The sequence below is a fragment of the Pelophylax lessonae genome, assembly GCF_965119305.1.
Source record: "Pelophylax lessonae genome assembly, chromosome: 2".
Taxonomy (NCBI): domain Eukaryota; kingdom Metazoa; phylum Chordata; class Amphibia; order Anura; family Ranidae; genus Pelophylax; species Pelophylax lessonae.
The window spans coordinates 231,390,334-231,406,097 of record NC_138769.1 but is presented as its reverse complement, the minus strand read 5'-3'; the positions used below and the strand labels follow the sequence as shown (position 1 = coordinate 231,406,097).

The following is a 15,764-nucleotide window of genomic DNA, read 5'->3' as shown; positions in this document are numbered from 1 at the left end:
CGGGAGGACCCACCCTGAACTACCCTCGTTTCTCTCTCTTCATCTTGGTGAGTTGTAAAATGGATCCATACCCCCTTCTTTTTTCTCTTTTTTCTTTTTCTTCCTCTCTTTTTTCCCTTTTCCCTCTTTCCTTGCTTCATCTCTTTCCCTTACATTCGTCTTTGAGTTCTGTTGAGACTATGCATATTTATACATGATGGTTGCCATTGTGTTGGTTGTTTTGATTGTCTATATTATACCTATGTGCACCAAATATTTGTATTGCACATTGTCCATATGTTAGTCAATGATATCCGCTTTATTCTTTGTTCTCAACAAACAGAAAAATTGATCAATAAAATTGTTATTTGAAGAAAAAAAAAAAAAAAAAGTACATTTATCCTTTTAAAGCCATGACCTCCAGTTTCATCATAACGGCTTCCTGCTGGGGATTGAGATTTGTGAAGGCTGCTGCAGCAGAATAATGACTGTAGCTAAACTCCTCTGGGCCCAGATGCCAATTCTGAACCATTTCCTTAGCTGTTAATTATGGTTATATTGTACATAAATGACACATTCTATAGTTATGCATTGCGAGAAATCACTTTGTAAGAAAAATAACATTGTGCCTTTAGTCTTCGTTCAGTGTGATGCCAGCACAACATTGAAAAATCTATGTAAACATTATTAGCATAGAGGTTGTTTTTCTGATGCGAATCCACCTGGCTGGCTTAAATAAAATCCAGTGCTGCTATGCCTTCTCCTTCACAGTGGTTCATATTTAATGTGTTTAAACAGATGTTGCGTGCATTAACAATACCTCGCAGTGCTGAGAGACGTGTGGGCATACAGGAACACGAGTCAATTAGCTCACAATCCAGAAATCTGCCTGAATATTAATGTCGTGTAAAGGTGCAGCGCTATTAGCATGGCCTATTTTTACAGGAGGATCTGTTGACTGCCCAGTCATGTATTTCAATTAGTTTTTTTTCTATATTTAACATGGTATTTATTCTTCGACAGTGCTAAAGGTAAAACATCTGCTTAGCAACTGTTTAAATTAGCGTTTGTATCAATTAGGGCAATGAGAAAGCAACGTCAGCATTATTTAATGTAAAACTTTGTTCAATTTTGAAATGCCTGGCAGATTTTTCAGGTTCAGCTATTCTGGGGCTTTTGTGAGCTGACGATTTTAGCAGCATACATACCCCCACCCCCCCCCCCCTTTTCCCCTACATACACAGTCTGGATTTTTTTTAGTACTCTAATTATATTCCATTTCTTTACATTGAACTTGTACATCAGAAAAAAATTGTAGATACAGGCATTCAGTTTGCAGCTATGTTGTGATGACTTGAAAGATAATAAGCGGACAGCGCTGCATGCAGAGTTCAGTGAACCCTATTGGGCGAGGGAGGGTAGTATATTCAAAGGTTTAATGTGAATATTATGCAGAAAACCGTAGGACATGTCTTGTTTCCTGAATATGCTTGTTTACTGCAAGCGAATTTCAATCAGAGTTGAAGCGTATGTCAGGGAAAAATAGAAGAAAAAAAAAAACATATGCAGTACATCTCTGCAATACATTTTTGCTTTATTCCTTTAAAGATGAACTCCAGAAATTACCCAAAAAACTCTTGCGGTGGAGCCTTCCTGTCTAAGGCTGGCCATGCATGAGTCCCTTTTTTTTGTTCATCAGTGGATTGTTTCTATTTGCTATGAAAAACGGGCAGCCATGACACCCTTGCCTCTCTATATATCGAATAATTTGCATTCAGTTGATGCAAACATGGAATGTTCTAATTACTACTTGAGAGCTGCATAAGGAAATAGTACAAACGTCCCAGTTGATTAGATCACATCAGCGTCTTGTTCAAATGTTACTAGTTGACTGAGTGACTGTTTATTTTTGTGCCCTAACGTGTTTCTGTTGGAGTAACAACTGAAGGATTCTTGCACATTGGCCACTTGAGCCTGTTCAGTATATTTGCAGACTTTTTTTTACTCCTTACAGGCAGCCCAGCTGCAATTTACAGACAGTGATTAACAAGAATGGCTGAGTGCTGCTGTCTCGTGTTTATGGCAGTGCTATCGTACTATTGTTTGCAAAAAAATATAAAGTTCGCTAATTCTTTTTTTTTTGTATGCTGTACTCACGTGTAGGATAGCATCGCTGTATACGTGAGTTCAGCCATTCGTGCTATAGACAGACTGCTGTCCAAGTGGAAATTGATGATCTAGATGTAGAAAGTTGATGTGGCCAATACTATGTCAGTCCCCTTTGTTTTTTGCAGTTATTCCTCACAAGATTGGACGTGTAATAGAAGGTAGTCCTGCTGACCGATGCAGAAAGCTGAAAGTTGGAGACAGGATTTCAGCTGTTAATGGCCAGTCAATCGTGGAGCTGTCTCATGATAACATTGTGCAGCTCATAAAGGATGCTGGAAATACTGTCACCCTGACAGTAATTGCAGAAGAAGGTAAGACTCGCAATTCTTTCATTTATAAAACAGTGTTGTAGTAGAGGTTTCTTCTCATTGAATCAATATAGCTTACTTTTAAGTAGATAGCTTGGACATGTTTAGATCCCATTTGGAAACCTGTGTAAGCAAGACTGCAGGAAAGCTGTCACTGTAATGGGCCAATCCTCTGTGGCCTGAGCATTCCTTGCCCTGCAGCCACACACATACAGTACATGGCCCTGCCCCTGTATACATGCGGCTGCAGGGCGAGGATTGCTTAGATAGCAGATAATTAGCCCAGTACAGTGACAGCTTCTTGCTGGGTTTGGACTAGGATCTGAACGTGCCTGAGCTCACCCCCTACTAATAAATGCAAGATGGCCTTGTCTTGAAAGTAAATTTTCACTAGATTCTTCAGACAGTGCTTTAATTTTATTATAGTGCATAATTTTGCACCCAAATAGGCAGAGAGAAATGAAGGTGCAAGTTTCCAGTATTAGAAGGCATGTTTGACAAGTTGTTAGACATCACATTTTTGGTAAATAAATTGATAATGTTGCTGGATGTTGGCCTGTGCTGTGACTTAAGCCTCGTACACACGCAGCGATTGTTGGCCGTGAATTTTCGGCCAACGTCCGATCGGCCGATTGTCGGCTTGTTAGTATGATGATTCCGACAACCAACTGCGACTTTTCGGCCGAACAAAATCTGGTGTGCATGCTATAAAATTTTCGTTGGCCGTCACCACAGCGGCCGATTTTTCGTCAGTCAGTACAGATTTCGTCAGACAAACATCAGATGAGCAAGACTGGGCATGCTCAGAGAAGAAAAAACACACGGAAAGTTAACCAGCACATGACATCACTTCTGAAGTTGGTTGTTGTTGGCTGAGAAAATTCGTGTGCAGTCTAGAGCACATTTCAACCAACACAACAACACTGGACAAAAGACAGCCGATCGGTCGGCCAACAATCGTTGCGTGTGTACGAGGCTTTACTTTCTCTTTGTGGGATTGGGCCGTCTCTTTGCTGGATTGGGCCGTCTCTTTGCTGGATTGGGCCGTCTCTTTGCTGGATTGGGCCGTCTCTTTGCTGGATTGGACCGTCTCTTTTTGCTGGATTGGGCCATCACTTTGCTGGATTGGGCCATCTCTTTGCTGGATTGGGCCATCTCTGCTGGATTGGGATGTCTTTTCTGAATATATGGGGATATCTCTGCTGGATTGAGCTGTCTCTTTGCTGGATTGGGCTGTCTTTTTGCTGAATATATAGGGCTATCAGTGGGTGGACCCTGGGGAATGTTGGTGGTCAGGCCTGGCGGTTGGGGGGGGGGCAGGCCTAATGCTGTATAAGGGGCCTCAACATTTCTGATGGCTGCCCTGGCTCAGGAGCATTGCAGCGTGGTCTTTTTGATAGTCTGGTTAAACATCTAACTATGCTTGCTCCGGGAACAATTCAAAGAACTCTCCACGCCCTATTTACCAGGGGCAGCAGGTGGCCAATAAAGATGGTATACATATCCACTAATGACAATAGAAAAAAAGAAAGAAAGATCCTTCGATTGTAAATTTTCCAAAGAACCTTCACCAGTGCACAGAGAAATGTAAAGTGCTTCTCTGAAAAATGGATTTAAAACTTTCCAAATCCTCAGGCCTCAAACTGTATGCACTTGTGGTACATTTTTGAAGCCACTAACAGTGTCTCTATAGGCCATCAATGTAACAATTTCCAGCCTTTACTAAAAAGAATCATAAAATGAGTAAAATCTGAAGGTATGAGTGCAACCCTAATCTCTATACCACTGCAAAGACTACATGCTGATATCACAGAAGAAACTCCATCTAACTGGACTTCATCAGGGGCTTGTGCACGGATTCCTGGAACAAAGCTACGCTCAGCTGTACAGTGTGCTGAAATGCTTACTTTAAAAAGAAAATGTTTGTATTCCCAGTGGAAGAGCTACTTTCTTGGCAATCTAGCCATGGAACTATACACTCCAGTTATACTACAGCTAGTAATCAACCTTGGCATATTAGGAACATGCATATTCATTAGGTATTTGTAGATTGGATCAACTTGCCCAATCAATGCAGGGGGCCCCAAAGGCTATCCTGGCTAATAGCCCTGCTTATCCTGCAGTAATTCTTAACTTTTTAGTTATTTAACTTTTAGCAACAGTTTTTTTTTTTTCCAACAATTACTTCTAACTTTAGTTTGTTGCTGCCTTTAGGCTTTTTACAATTAAGCACAGCTTCTACAAGCAGTCTATAATCCTGGCCAGAGCAGAGTTGTAAAGTAGGTCATCAGCAGCTTTTGTTTCTGGACAGTGTAGAAAATTCATCTACAGTAGGTTAAAATCCGGTTCTTAGATGGATTTTTTTTTTCTCCAAGTCAATCACATGCCTCTGCTTTTCCAAGGAGTTATTCTCAAGTCAGAGAAATAAAACATACATCTGCTTGCGCCTACTCCTGCAATTTATTCAAGAAAGTGACTCCACAGTTTAATTAGAAGCGTTATAATTCCTTTGCCAGATAGATGGCTTTGCCTGTTTCCAAATAATAAGTACCTTAATCCAGAAAGCAGATGGATTAGCACAAGGGTACATTCTCATTTCAGTGCAAATATTAGACTTTCAGTCATCTCTTTTATGCAGGAAAATATGAAAGGCTCAGTTTACCTGTCATTAAATATTTAATGAAAAAGACATGCTTTTTTTTATATTTATGAAAAGAGAATGTTTTTATTAAAGGCTCTGGGTTTGGAGAGTAATGATTTGTTTCAATTTATGTCACTCTTTGGATTTTAGAAAACTGTTACCTTTTCAGAGATCCCTTCATTTTACAATTAATCTAGACAGAATAGTGGTAGATAAGTGTTCGTATATGGAAACCTGAGTGGTATTTCTGTAATATTACTTGTTTTTAGCTGCCAGATTTATCTATTTTTTTATGTGCTGATACTGTCGTCTTAATTTGAGAGAAAAAAAAAAAAGCTATAGTGGTGAAAAGGGATTCATGGATGTTAAAGCGGAGTTCCTCCCTAGTCTTGAAGTATACACCATAAATTACATTAAAACATCCTGAAAAAAAAATTGGATAATTATTTTTTTTTTTTTTAACTTACCTTTGGTACTAAAGGAAGAGAAGGGTTCGTAGTTGCCTATATGCCTATTTCCTGCTGTTTCTGACCTCTCCGCTCAGGGAGGCTCAGATGGTCTAGAGATGTTTGTATGAAGGAGGAGGAACGTCCCATCAGCTGTATTGCAGCCACTCTTTTCAAGTTGTTCCTTTGCTATTTCTGACTGCTCTGTGACAGGAGGGTCAGAGCTTCTGGTAAGCAGTTTTTTGAACTGTCTTATGGTGATTTTGATCATCTTCTTCCACTTATGTGCACCGGTGATTTTGTCTCCAAATACGGAAAGGTTTTTTCACAGTAAGAGCTGTGAAAATGTGAAATAGACTCCCTCCAGAGGTGGTTCTGGACAGTTCAGTAGATTGCTTTAAAAGACCTGGATTCTTTCCTGGGTGTACATAATATAACTGAGTACTAATATTTATAGTTAACCAGTTCTGGACCGGAAGGATTTGCCCCCTTAATGACCAGGCCATTTTTTGCGTTTCCGCACTGTGTTAGTTTAAAGGAAAATTGTGTGGTCGTGCGACACTGTACCTAAATAAAATTAATGTCCTTTTTTTCCCTCAAATAGAGCTTTCTTTTGGTGGTATTTGATCACCTCTGTGATTTTTATTTTTTGTGCTATAAACAAAAAAAGCGACAATTCTGGAAAATAAAACAATATTTTCACATTCTGATATAAAACATTTCCGAAAAAAAAAATGTAATCAAAATTTTTCATCCTTTTAGGCCAATTTGTATTCTGCAACATATTATTGGTAAAAAAAAATAATCACAATAAGCATATTTTGATTGGTTTACACAAAATGTATCGCATCTACAAACTAGGGGAAAGATTTATGTCATTTTTTTTATGTATTCATTTTTTTCTTAATAATGGCGGCGATCTGCAATTTTTTAGCGGGACTGCGACATTTCGGCGGACAGATCAGACCCCCTAACTGACATTTTTGACACTTTTGGGGGGACCAGTGACATTACTACAGTAATCAGTGCTAAAAATATGCACTGTTACTGTAATAATGATATTGGCAGGGAAGGGGTTAACCTAGGGGTGATCAAAGGGTTAAATGTGTCCCTAGGGGAGTGTTTACTAACTGTGGGGGGGGGGGGGAATGGGCTTGTGAAATGATCATAGAGACCTGCGATCCTATATAAGAAGGATCACAGGCGCTCTGTGATCATTTCAGAGAGAAGAACGGTCAGATGTGTTGACATCAGCGGACCGTCGTCCTCTCTTAGCGTGTGTGCTGTCCCTCAAAATAACTCAACACATAGCCACTAATATCTAAACTGCTGGAAACAAATGTGAGTACACCCCTAAGTGAAAATGTACAAATTGGGCCCAATCAGCCATTTTCCCTCCCCGATGTCATGTGACTCGTTAGTGTTACAAGGTCTCAGGTGTGAATGGGGTGCAAGTGTGTTACATTTGGTGTTTATCGCTCTTACTTTCTCATAGTGGTCACTGGAAGTTCAACATGGCACCTAAAGGCAAAGAACTCTCTGAGGATCTGAAAAAAGAATTGCTGCTCTATATAAATATGCCTAGGCTATGAGAAGATTGTCAAGACCCTGAAACTGAGCTGCAGCATGGTGGGCAAGACAATACAGCAGTTTAACATGACAGGTTCCACTCAGAACAGGCCTCACCATGGTTGACCAAAGAATTTGAGTGCACGTACTCAGCGTCATATCCAGAAGTTGTTTTTGGGAAATAGACATATGAGTGCTGCCAGCATTGCTGCAAAGGTTGAAGGTGTCAGGGGTCAGCCTGTCAGTGCTCCGACCATACGCTGTACACCACATCAAATTGGCCTGCATCGTCCCAGAAGGAAGCCTCTTCTAAAGATGATGCACAAACTGTTTGCTGAAGACAAGCAGGCTAAGGACATGGATTACTGGAACCATGTCCTGTGGTCTGATGAGACCAAGATAAACCTATTTGGTTCAGATGGTGTCAAGCGTGTGTGGTGGCAACCAGGTAAGGAGTACAAAGACAAGTGTGTCTTGCCTACAGTAAAGCATAGTGGAGGGAGTGTCATGGTCTGGGCCTGCATTACTGCTGCTGGCATTGGGAAGCTACAGTTCATTGAGGGAACCATGAAGGCCAACATGTACTGTGACATACTGAAGCAGAGCATTATCCCCTACCTTCGGAGACTGGACCACAGGGCAGTATTCCAACATAACGACCCCAATCACACCTCCAAGATGACCCCTGCCTTGCTAAAGAAGTGGAGGGTAAAGGTGATGGATTGGCCAAGCATGACTCCAGACGTAAACCCTATTGAAGCTCTAGTAAACTCCATGCCCAAGAGGGTTAAGGCAATGCTGGAAAATAATGGTGGCCACACAAAATATTTGGGCCCAATGTGGAAATGTGCACTCACTTTTGTTGCCAGTGGTTTAGACCTTAACGGCTGTGTGGTGAGTTATTTTGAGGGGACAGCAAATTTATACTGTTATACAAGCTGTACACTCACTACTTTACATTGTAGCAAAGTGTAATTTCTTCGCTGTTGTCACATGAAAAGATATAATAAAATATTTACAAAAATGTGAGAGGCGTACTCACTTTTGTGAGATACTGTAATTCCTGCCACTGACACCAACAATGGGGCACTATTCTTTCCACTGACACCAACAATGGGGCACTATTCTTTCCACTGACACCAACAATTAGGCATAATTCCTGCCACTGACATCAACAATGGGGCATAAATCATTGAGGAGTACATCTAAATTAACTGGTTGGGTACTAGCCTGTACATTCCCTTTCATTATTAGGCAGTTTTTCAGTGTTTTAGAGTGAGATGATTTAACTGAAAATTATACTCAAATCTATTTTTTATATATATTTTTTTAGATAAAGACATAAAGAGATAAAGACACAAAACCAAACATTTTAAAAAAAATAAATAAATAAAATATTTCTTTACTTTGTTATAAACCATATTAAAAAATGACAGGATAGTGTGAACACCACCAAACTGAACCTTTTTGAGATAATAGACAAGGTGATCTAATTTCTCTTTCATCAAAGGACACAGCGTTCCATAACTCATATCTACTGGGTTATATTGCCTCCTCCAGGAGTAGGACTAGGCAGAACAAAAAAAACACCTGGCTACACCCATTGGCCATCCTCAGCTTGGTATATAATCCCCCTCACTGCTCTTGGTAATCTGTTTTATTCTGTCTAGTCAGGAGTAAGGACTTAAGCCCCGTACACACGTACTGATCGTTGGCCGAACGATCGGCCGTCTTTTGTCCAGGGCTGTCGTGTCTGTTGAAAACTGCAAAAGACAGCACACAAATTTTGTCGGCCAACAACAGCCGACTGCAGAAGTGATGTCATGTGATGGTTAACTTTCCTTGTCTTTTTTCTTTTCTGAGCATGCCCAGTCTTGCTAATCTGCTGTCTGTCGGCCGAAATCTGTACTGACTGGCGAACAATCGGCCGTTCTGGTGACGGCCAACAAATATTTTAAAATCTGCACGACGGATTCTGTTCGGCCGAAAATGCGCTGTCGGCTGTCGGAAGCATCATACTAACAAGCCTACAATCGGCCTGCAGGTTCCCTCCTATCATCCTTAAAAATCCCTCAGTGAGCTGGGCGTCCCCCAGCCTGGACCTGGAGTCTAGAAGGGGGTCCCAGGGCAGAGGATGCAGAGGAGACCCCTGGGGTCTCCCCCGCTATTCCCACTCTGTAGGGGTCCTGGGATAGTGTGTCATGCCCTGGTAGTCTGGAGGGGTCCCAATGTAGGAGACCCCTAGGTGCATGCCCCACTGTTTGCAGTGTAGGTATAGTGCAGGGGTTCCCAGGGCAGAGACCGGTGCAGAGTGCACAGCGGAGTCTCCCCTAACGTGCATCCTACCTTCAGGAGGGGGTCCCCTTGCAGAGGGTGCAGCATTGCAGAGGAAAGATCCTGGCAGCATGCTGTAGCTGATGGCGGCCATTTTCCCTTAGTCTGGCTGGTCTCCGGTTGGCGGCAATGTTTGTGTAGCCCAATGTCACGGGGGCCCTTTTCCCTTAGTCCGGGAGACACTGGAGACGACCGAAGCCTCGTGGGGATGCCAAAGCTCCTCCTCTTCCTCCTCCGTTTCCTCTTCCTGTGCCTGGGACATATGAACAGGAATGGCATCCATGGTGATGCAGGGCTAGAATTCTCGGCGCTCCTTGGGGGTCCCTGTTCTCGCTCTCTCTCTGCTTATAGGTACCCTGAGCCATGGAGCCTCAGGGTCACATCTCCCCCACTGACCCCCTCATGGAGTTTGCAGGTCCCTCGGACCCAGGCTTCCCATGGTTGCATTGACGGTGGTCCTGCAGTCCTTAGTGTCTCTGGTGGAAGGGGTGTGTGGGCAAAGGCCCAGGAGGAAGCGTCCCCCAGCTTTTCCCTGCTCAGTCGGTCTCATCTGATTCTGAGCCTGATGCAGAGGGGCTTAATATCACACCCCCAGATCCATTTGATATTGAGGATGATTTCTCCATGGTCGCAACAACGAATTTAAAAAGCGCTGGTAGACACACTTATCACTGCAGTGCGTGAGACTTTAAAAATGGAAGATGTAGCTGATGTAGCCACGGATGTGGCTGTGTCGTTTGGTATGCATAAGTCACCTCACACTCCAAAGGTGTTTCTTTATGTGCCTTATTTTGACAGGTTTTCCTGTAAGGAGTGAGAACAATCAAAATTACCATTTGTTGTCCCCAAATGTTTAGCTGTATGCTACCCTTTTGAGGAGTCAATATTAAAAAAGTAGACTAGTCCACCAGTGGTGGACCCTCCTGTTTCCAGGTTGAACAAAGCTACCATGATCCCACTGAAAGGAAAGCGGAGGCTGTGGCACGCAGCATGTTTACTATGGCTGGTTCGACATTGTGGGCAGTCTTTGCCTCAGCCCTGGTGTCTCAGACCCTAACTGAATGGGCAAACCTTTTGCGCCAGGGCCTGGGGGAATGAGCAGCTTTGGATACAGCTCCTGTGCGGTCCAAACTTTCTGTTTTAGCGGTGGTGATTAGGCACATGTTGTGGCTTAAGAATTGGTCTGCAGACTAAGCCTGTACGAATGCTATCATTGATCTGCCCTCTCAAAGCGATTGCCTGTTTGGGGCTACCCTGGATGACATTATTAAGGGTATCACGGGGGGAGAGTACCTTACTGCCATAGTCAAGGAAAGGGAAGGAGCCTCGTCACAGATGGGGGCCCTCCTTCTCAGCACATAGAAAATACTTTTAGGCTTCTGGGACAGAGAGTAAGGGAAAACAGATCTTTCAAATCTTACCCAGGAGGTTCCAAGCGTCCTTGGACTTGTAAGTCTAGAGCTAGCTTCTCCGGACCCGCAGACAAGACCGCCTCAGCATGAAGGTCTGCCCTCACCCATTATTGGGGTGGGAAGACATCTTCGCTGGTTTCTGGCCTCGTGGACCTCCTTCACGTGTGTCAAGGGGATCCACAAAATGATTATTTTGGGGGTACCCAGAAAGGGGGGACAAAGCTTGTCCTTTTCAGATTTTTTAGGTCTCGAGTCTCCTTGTGCAGTTTTAATTCCTGCAAAGGTTCAGGTGATGTCCGAACTACCTAAGGTCACCACTATAACTGTCCAGGGAATTAATTTACCTAGGTCTGATTCTAATTCTAACAAGGGTGGTCCTTCCTCTGGACAAACTTCAGAAACCACAGGCCGTGATTCACCAGCTGCTGTAACACAGATAGTTCTCTCTCCCATTTTGCATACAGGTTCTGAGTCTGGTGGTATTTGCTTTGCATACCTCGGATGGGGTTCATGCGATTCGGGTGTATCTGGCAGCTACTGAGTCCTTTCATAGGTCAGAATCGCTTTTTGTGTGGTTGGGGACAGACCAAGAAAAGGGGTGGCTGCTTCTTCGGCAACAATATCCAGATGGATCAGACAGACAGTGACTCAGGCCTGTTCCACCTTTCCCTGTCGTAGCACATTCTACTTGGGCACTGAGTGCTTCTTGGGCCTTCCGTCATTAGGCATCAATATCGCAAGTTTGCAAGGCGGCCATTTGGTTTTCTGTGCATACCTTCACAAAATTCTATAAGGTAGATACTTTGGCATCTGCGGATGCTTCTTTTGGCTACAAAGTTTTGCAGGCTGCTGTTTAAGAGGGGCTGTTCCCTCTTGAGGGGTGTTTTTCTTTAAACTTTTATTTTTCAGATGTGGCTCCTGTGACCCAGTTAAGGCTCCTGTGTCCTGGTTAAGGGCAATTATGTTTAGCCTTGGGTTATTTTTTTCCACCCCTCATTTTCTTTTTGCCACTGCTTTTGGACGTCCCAGTAGTTATGATTTATGGAGTGCTGTCAGTCGATGAACGAAAGAGAAAATTAAATTTTTGTACCTACTCTAAAATCTATTTCTCTGGGTTCATTGATGGACACAGCACACCCACCTCTCTATGGAGTTTTGATACTTCTAATACCGCTTGCTACTAAACTGATTACCTAGCACAGAGAAGGGGGGGTTATATACCAAGCTGAGGACAGCCCATGGGCGTAGCCAAGTGTTTTTTGTTCTGCCTAGTCCTACCCCTAGAGGATGCAATATAACCCAGTAGTTATGATTTATGGAGTTTTGTCCCATCGATTTACTCAGAGAAATGGATTTTACGGTAAGTACAAAAATCCAATTTTTTTGCCCCAATTTTTGGAAATGAAGAAGTGGGGGGTAAAAGGGTTTTAAAGAAAAAATGCACATTCTTTCCCAATTAATCTTCTGCTTCCTATGATCCATTAATTCAGAGAATCCTCATTAATACACTGATAATTATTCCTTCCTCCGTTGTGAGAAAAAAGGGGAGGGCTTTCAAATGTAAACACTCTGATGGATTCTGTACAATAGTGCCTGGGTTGTCTAATTACAGCTCAGTAACAAAGATTAAAATTGAAGCGCTGCACCACTCCTAAGAGGACCAGATTCAACTTTATTTTGATAAAAGTCAGGGGGACAATCCAAAAAGTAGCCAACACATTTCATGATTACTGCCAGAATAACTGCTGACATGGCCTGTACATATAATCACACTGGAAAAAATAAGATTGAAGGTTCAGTTCACTTCTAGTTTATGCACATTGTTTTCCATCATGCCCTGATAAAGGGGGCACTCTTAAAGCTCCAAAAAGCATTGGATACTTTTTGAATTGTGCCTCTGACTTTTATCAGAATAAAGTTGTGTCTGGACCTTTTATCCTCTGCGGTGTAGAAGCTGCCTGCCCAGGAACCAAATCATTTACATCAACATTAATATTAGCAATACGAGGGCGATAACCCTACAGGCCCAGTGCTATTTCTCCACCTTTTCACTTTCCTTAACGTATTACAGCTCAGGTCACAGCTATTTACTGGTGCACTAGTTGCCTGTGTGTGTTTTCTACAGTGCGTTAATAAATGGCACTCCAGAAATACAAGGCCACCACCTGGCATTTCAAAACCTATGGCAGTAGTGAACTGGTTAATGTTTTTGTTCCCAGCGTTCGACTTTAACATTTTTTTTTATTTTGGAGATTGCAAACTCAACATAATAGTTAGGGTTAAATAAAGACAATAGTCCATCCAGTTCAACCTGTGTAGGTGTGTGTCAGTGACGATAATCATTTCCCATTTCCCTGTATATTGTGTTCTTTAAGATGCACGTCCAAGAGTCTTAAAAATGTCAATATTCCCCGCTGACACCACCATTTGTGGAAGATTTTTCCACATTCTTACTGCCCCGACAGTGAAAAACAACCCCCTACACAGCTTAAGGTTAAACCACTTCTCTAATCTCATTGTGTGGCCCTGTGTCCTCTTAATCTCCTTGAGATTGAATAGCTTTTTTCCTATGCTGGGATCACCATTGCTGTATTTGTAAATCACTATCATGTCCCCTCTCAAGCGTCTCTTCTTCAGCGAAAATAAATTTAGTGCTTGTAGTCACTCCTCGTAATCGAGGTCCTCCAATCCCCTAATTCGTTTTTTTGCCCTTCTTTGGACTTGCTCCAGCACATCCCTTCTGAGGATTGGTGACAAGAACTGGACAGAATACTCCAGATGTGGCCATATCTGAGTTTTATAAAGTGGAAGGATGAAGGTTTTATCTCTGGCGTATATCCCCTTTTTTATGCATGCTATTATTCTTCCAGCTTTGGCAGCTGCAGCTTAACATTGCATGCTTTTGCTCTGTCTGTCTTCCACTCTCTATCCTTGATTGCCCCCCTAGTGAGTAGTTTGCATTTATGATTTTAGCCCCCAAGTGCATTACTTTACATTTCTTCACATTAAACCTCATTTGTCACGTAGTTGCCCACTCTATAATTTTGTTCAGTACTTTCTGTAAGATTTCTATATCCTGATGTGAAGTTATGGCCCTGCTTATTTTTGTGTCATACCCATAAACTGAGATTGAGCTATTGATCCCATCCTCTATATAATTTATGAATAAATTAAAAAGAATTGGTCCCAGGACAGAACCTTGGGGTACCCCACTTACCACTCCAGACCAGTCTGAGTACACGTTATTTATCACAACCCTTTGTACGCACCCTTGTAACTAGTTTTCGATCCAAGAACAAACCCTATGGTCCATGCCAACAGACCCCAGCTTGTAGATTAAGCATTTATGGGGAACAGTATTGAATGCCTTTGCAAAATCCAGATACACCACATCCACAGGCCTTCCCCTATCTAGATCGCTGCCCACTTCCTCGTGGAATGTTAACAGATTGGTCTGGCAAGAACGTCCCTTCATAATCCCATGCTGATTACTACTAAGGATACGGTTTAATCAGCAACTTCTTGGATATAGTCTTTTTTAGAGATATATTGCCAGAGGGTAACAATTAATTGGTGCACCACATCCCTGAATATAGATAGTTACAAAAGGGTGGAAAGAATGGGACTTTTAAGGTGCAAATGACAAATTTTTAAAGATGGAGAAAAATCTGAATTTTGTAAAAAACAAGTAACTTTATTCAAAATATGACAAGGACAATACTTTTAAAATATGTAAAAGCATAAGAAAGCACTCAAATATGTCAGCTCTACATGTTTCACCATCTTCACAATGGCTTCTTCAGGAGTCTGATAGACATTTTTCAAGAGTGACCATTCTATATACAAAAAGAGGAAACTTGTGAAAGTATCAAAAATAAACATGTACATATAAACATATTTGATATCGTAAGCAAAAGCTCAATATGACATCAATCTAACATGAGATCAAAGATATCATCAAACACAAAAAATAAATTGTACCTTAAAGAGAACCTGAACCCTTTATAGCCACGGAGAGCCGTGGATGGCACAGGGCCCAACAAGGAGAAGAGAGGGGCGGAGGTACCTGCCAATCTGCGTTAACCCACAGAGGAGAAGCAAGCCAAGCCAGAACTAGGGGATAAGGAGGCTAGGACACGAGGAAATATTATAAAATTAGGTTCCATTGTAGTTTTAAAAAAAGAATATATAATTCTAATCAATCCGAATTCGAAGCAGCTTAAATTACCATTCAATTTAGGAAAAAATCTGGCAATTGAAGAAATCTTTGGGAAAAGACTTCCAGGAAATAACACAGATCACAAAGGTGGCCTGGTGATGGTATCGTGGTACTTGATTTGGAAAAAAGTCCTAGAGGGTAGTAAACCAAAAGAGAACAGAAAAAAGGGGGAAGGAAATTCAATATTTCCAATTGATGGATATGGCAAAATAATATGTAGATAAACATATCAATAAATAAAATAATGACATAATCACCCTCTATTAAGTCTTGCTATGCACTCAAACCGTGCCCTGCCTTGCTGAACTGGGGGTATCAGGACCTTGAAGCCAGTTTCCTATAAGGGAGTGTATTAAAAACTCAATTAAAGGAGGAGATCAAACGAAATCCTCAAAAAGAAATTAAATTTAAATAACTTCTCATATGTTGGTTCATCTCAAAGTCCCTCTTTACCTTTAACAGAATATTTAAACTGCACCCATTGGGAAAAGTATCCAAGTGGACAAACTCCTTCAAGGATCATCGAAAGATCAGAGCTAAGAAATAAAGGAAAAATCTCTTAAAAGTAATCCTGATATCTAAAGATGGCCCAAATGGGCAAACTGATGCAAATCAGAAGATAGCCTTGTATAGAGGCCGTCATTACCTCGTGTCCTGACACCACCGTTCCTGCTCCCCGGTTGTTCA

The 15,764-nt window shown here is 41.9% G+C and overlaps 1 protein-coding gene across 3 annotated transcripts in view; it reads left to right on the top strand.

The window, feature by feature from the left end:
* The window catches only part of MAGI3 (membrane associated guanylate kinase, WW and PDZ domain containing 3), a 603,948-nt gene that overhangs the window by 526,028 nt on the left and 62,156 nt on the right, over positions 1-15,764 (top strand). For all 3 annotated transcript variants that reach the window (XM_082246222.1, XM_082246221.1, XM_082246223.1), the window contains exon 16: positions 2,274-2,459. In XM_082246222.1, the coding sequence (XP_082102348.1) occupies positions 2,274-2,459 (186 nt within the window). The remainder of the gene's footprint in view (positions 1-2,273; positions 2,460-15,764) is intronic.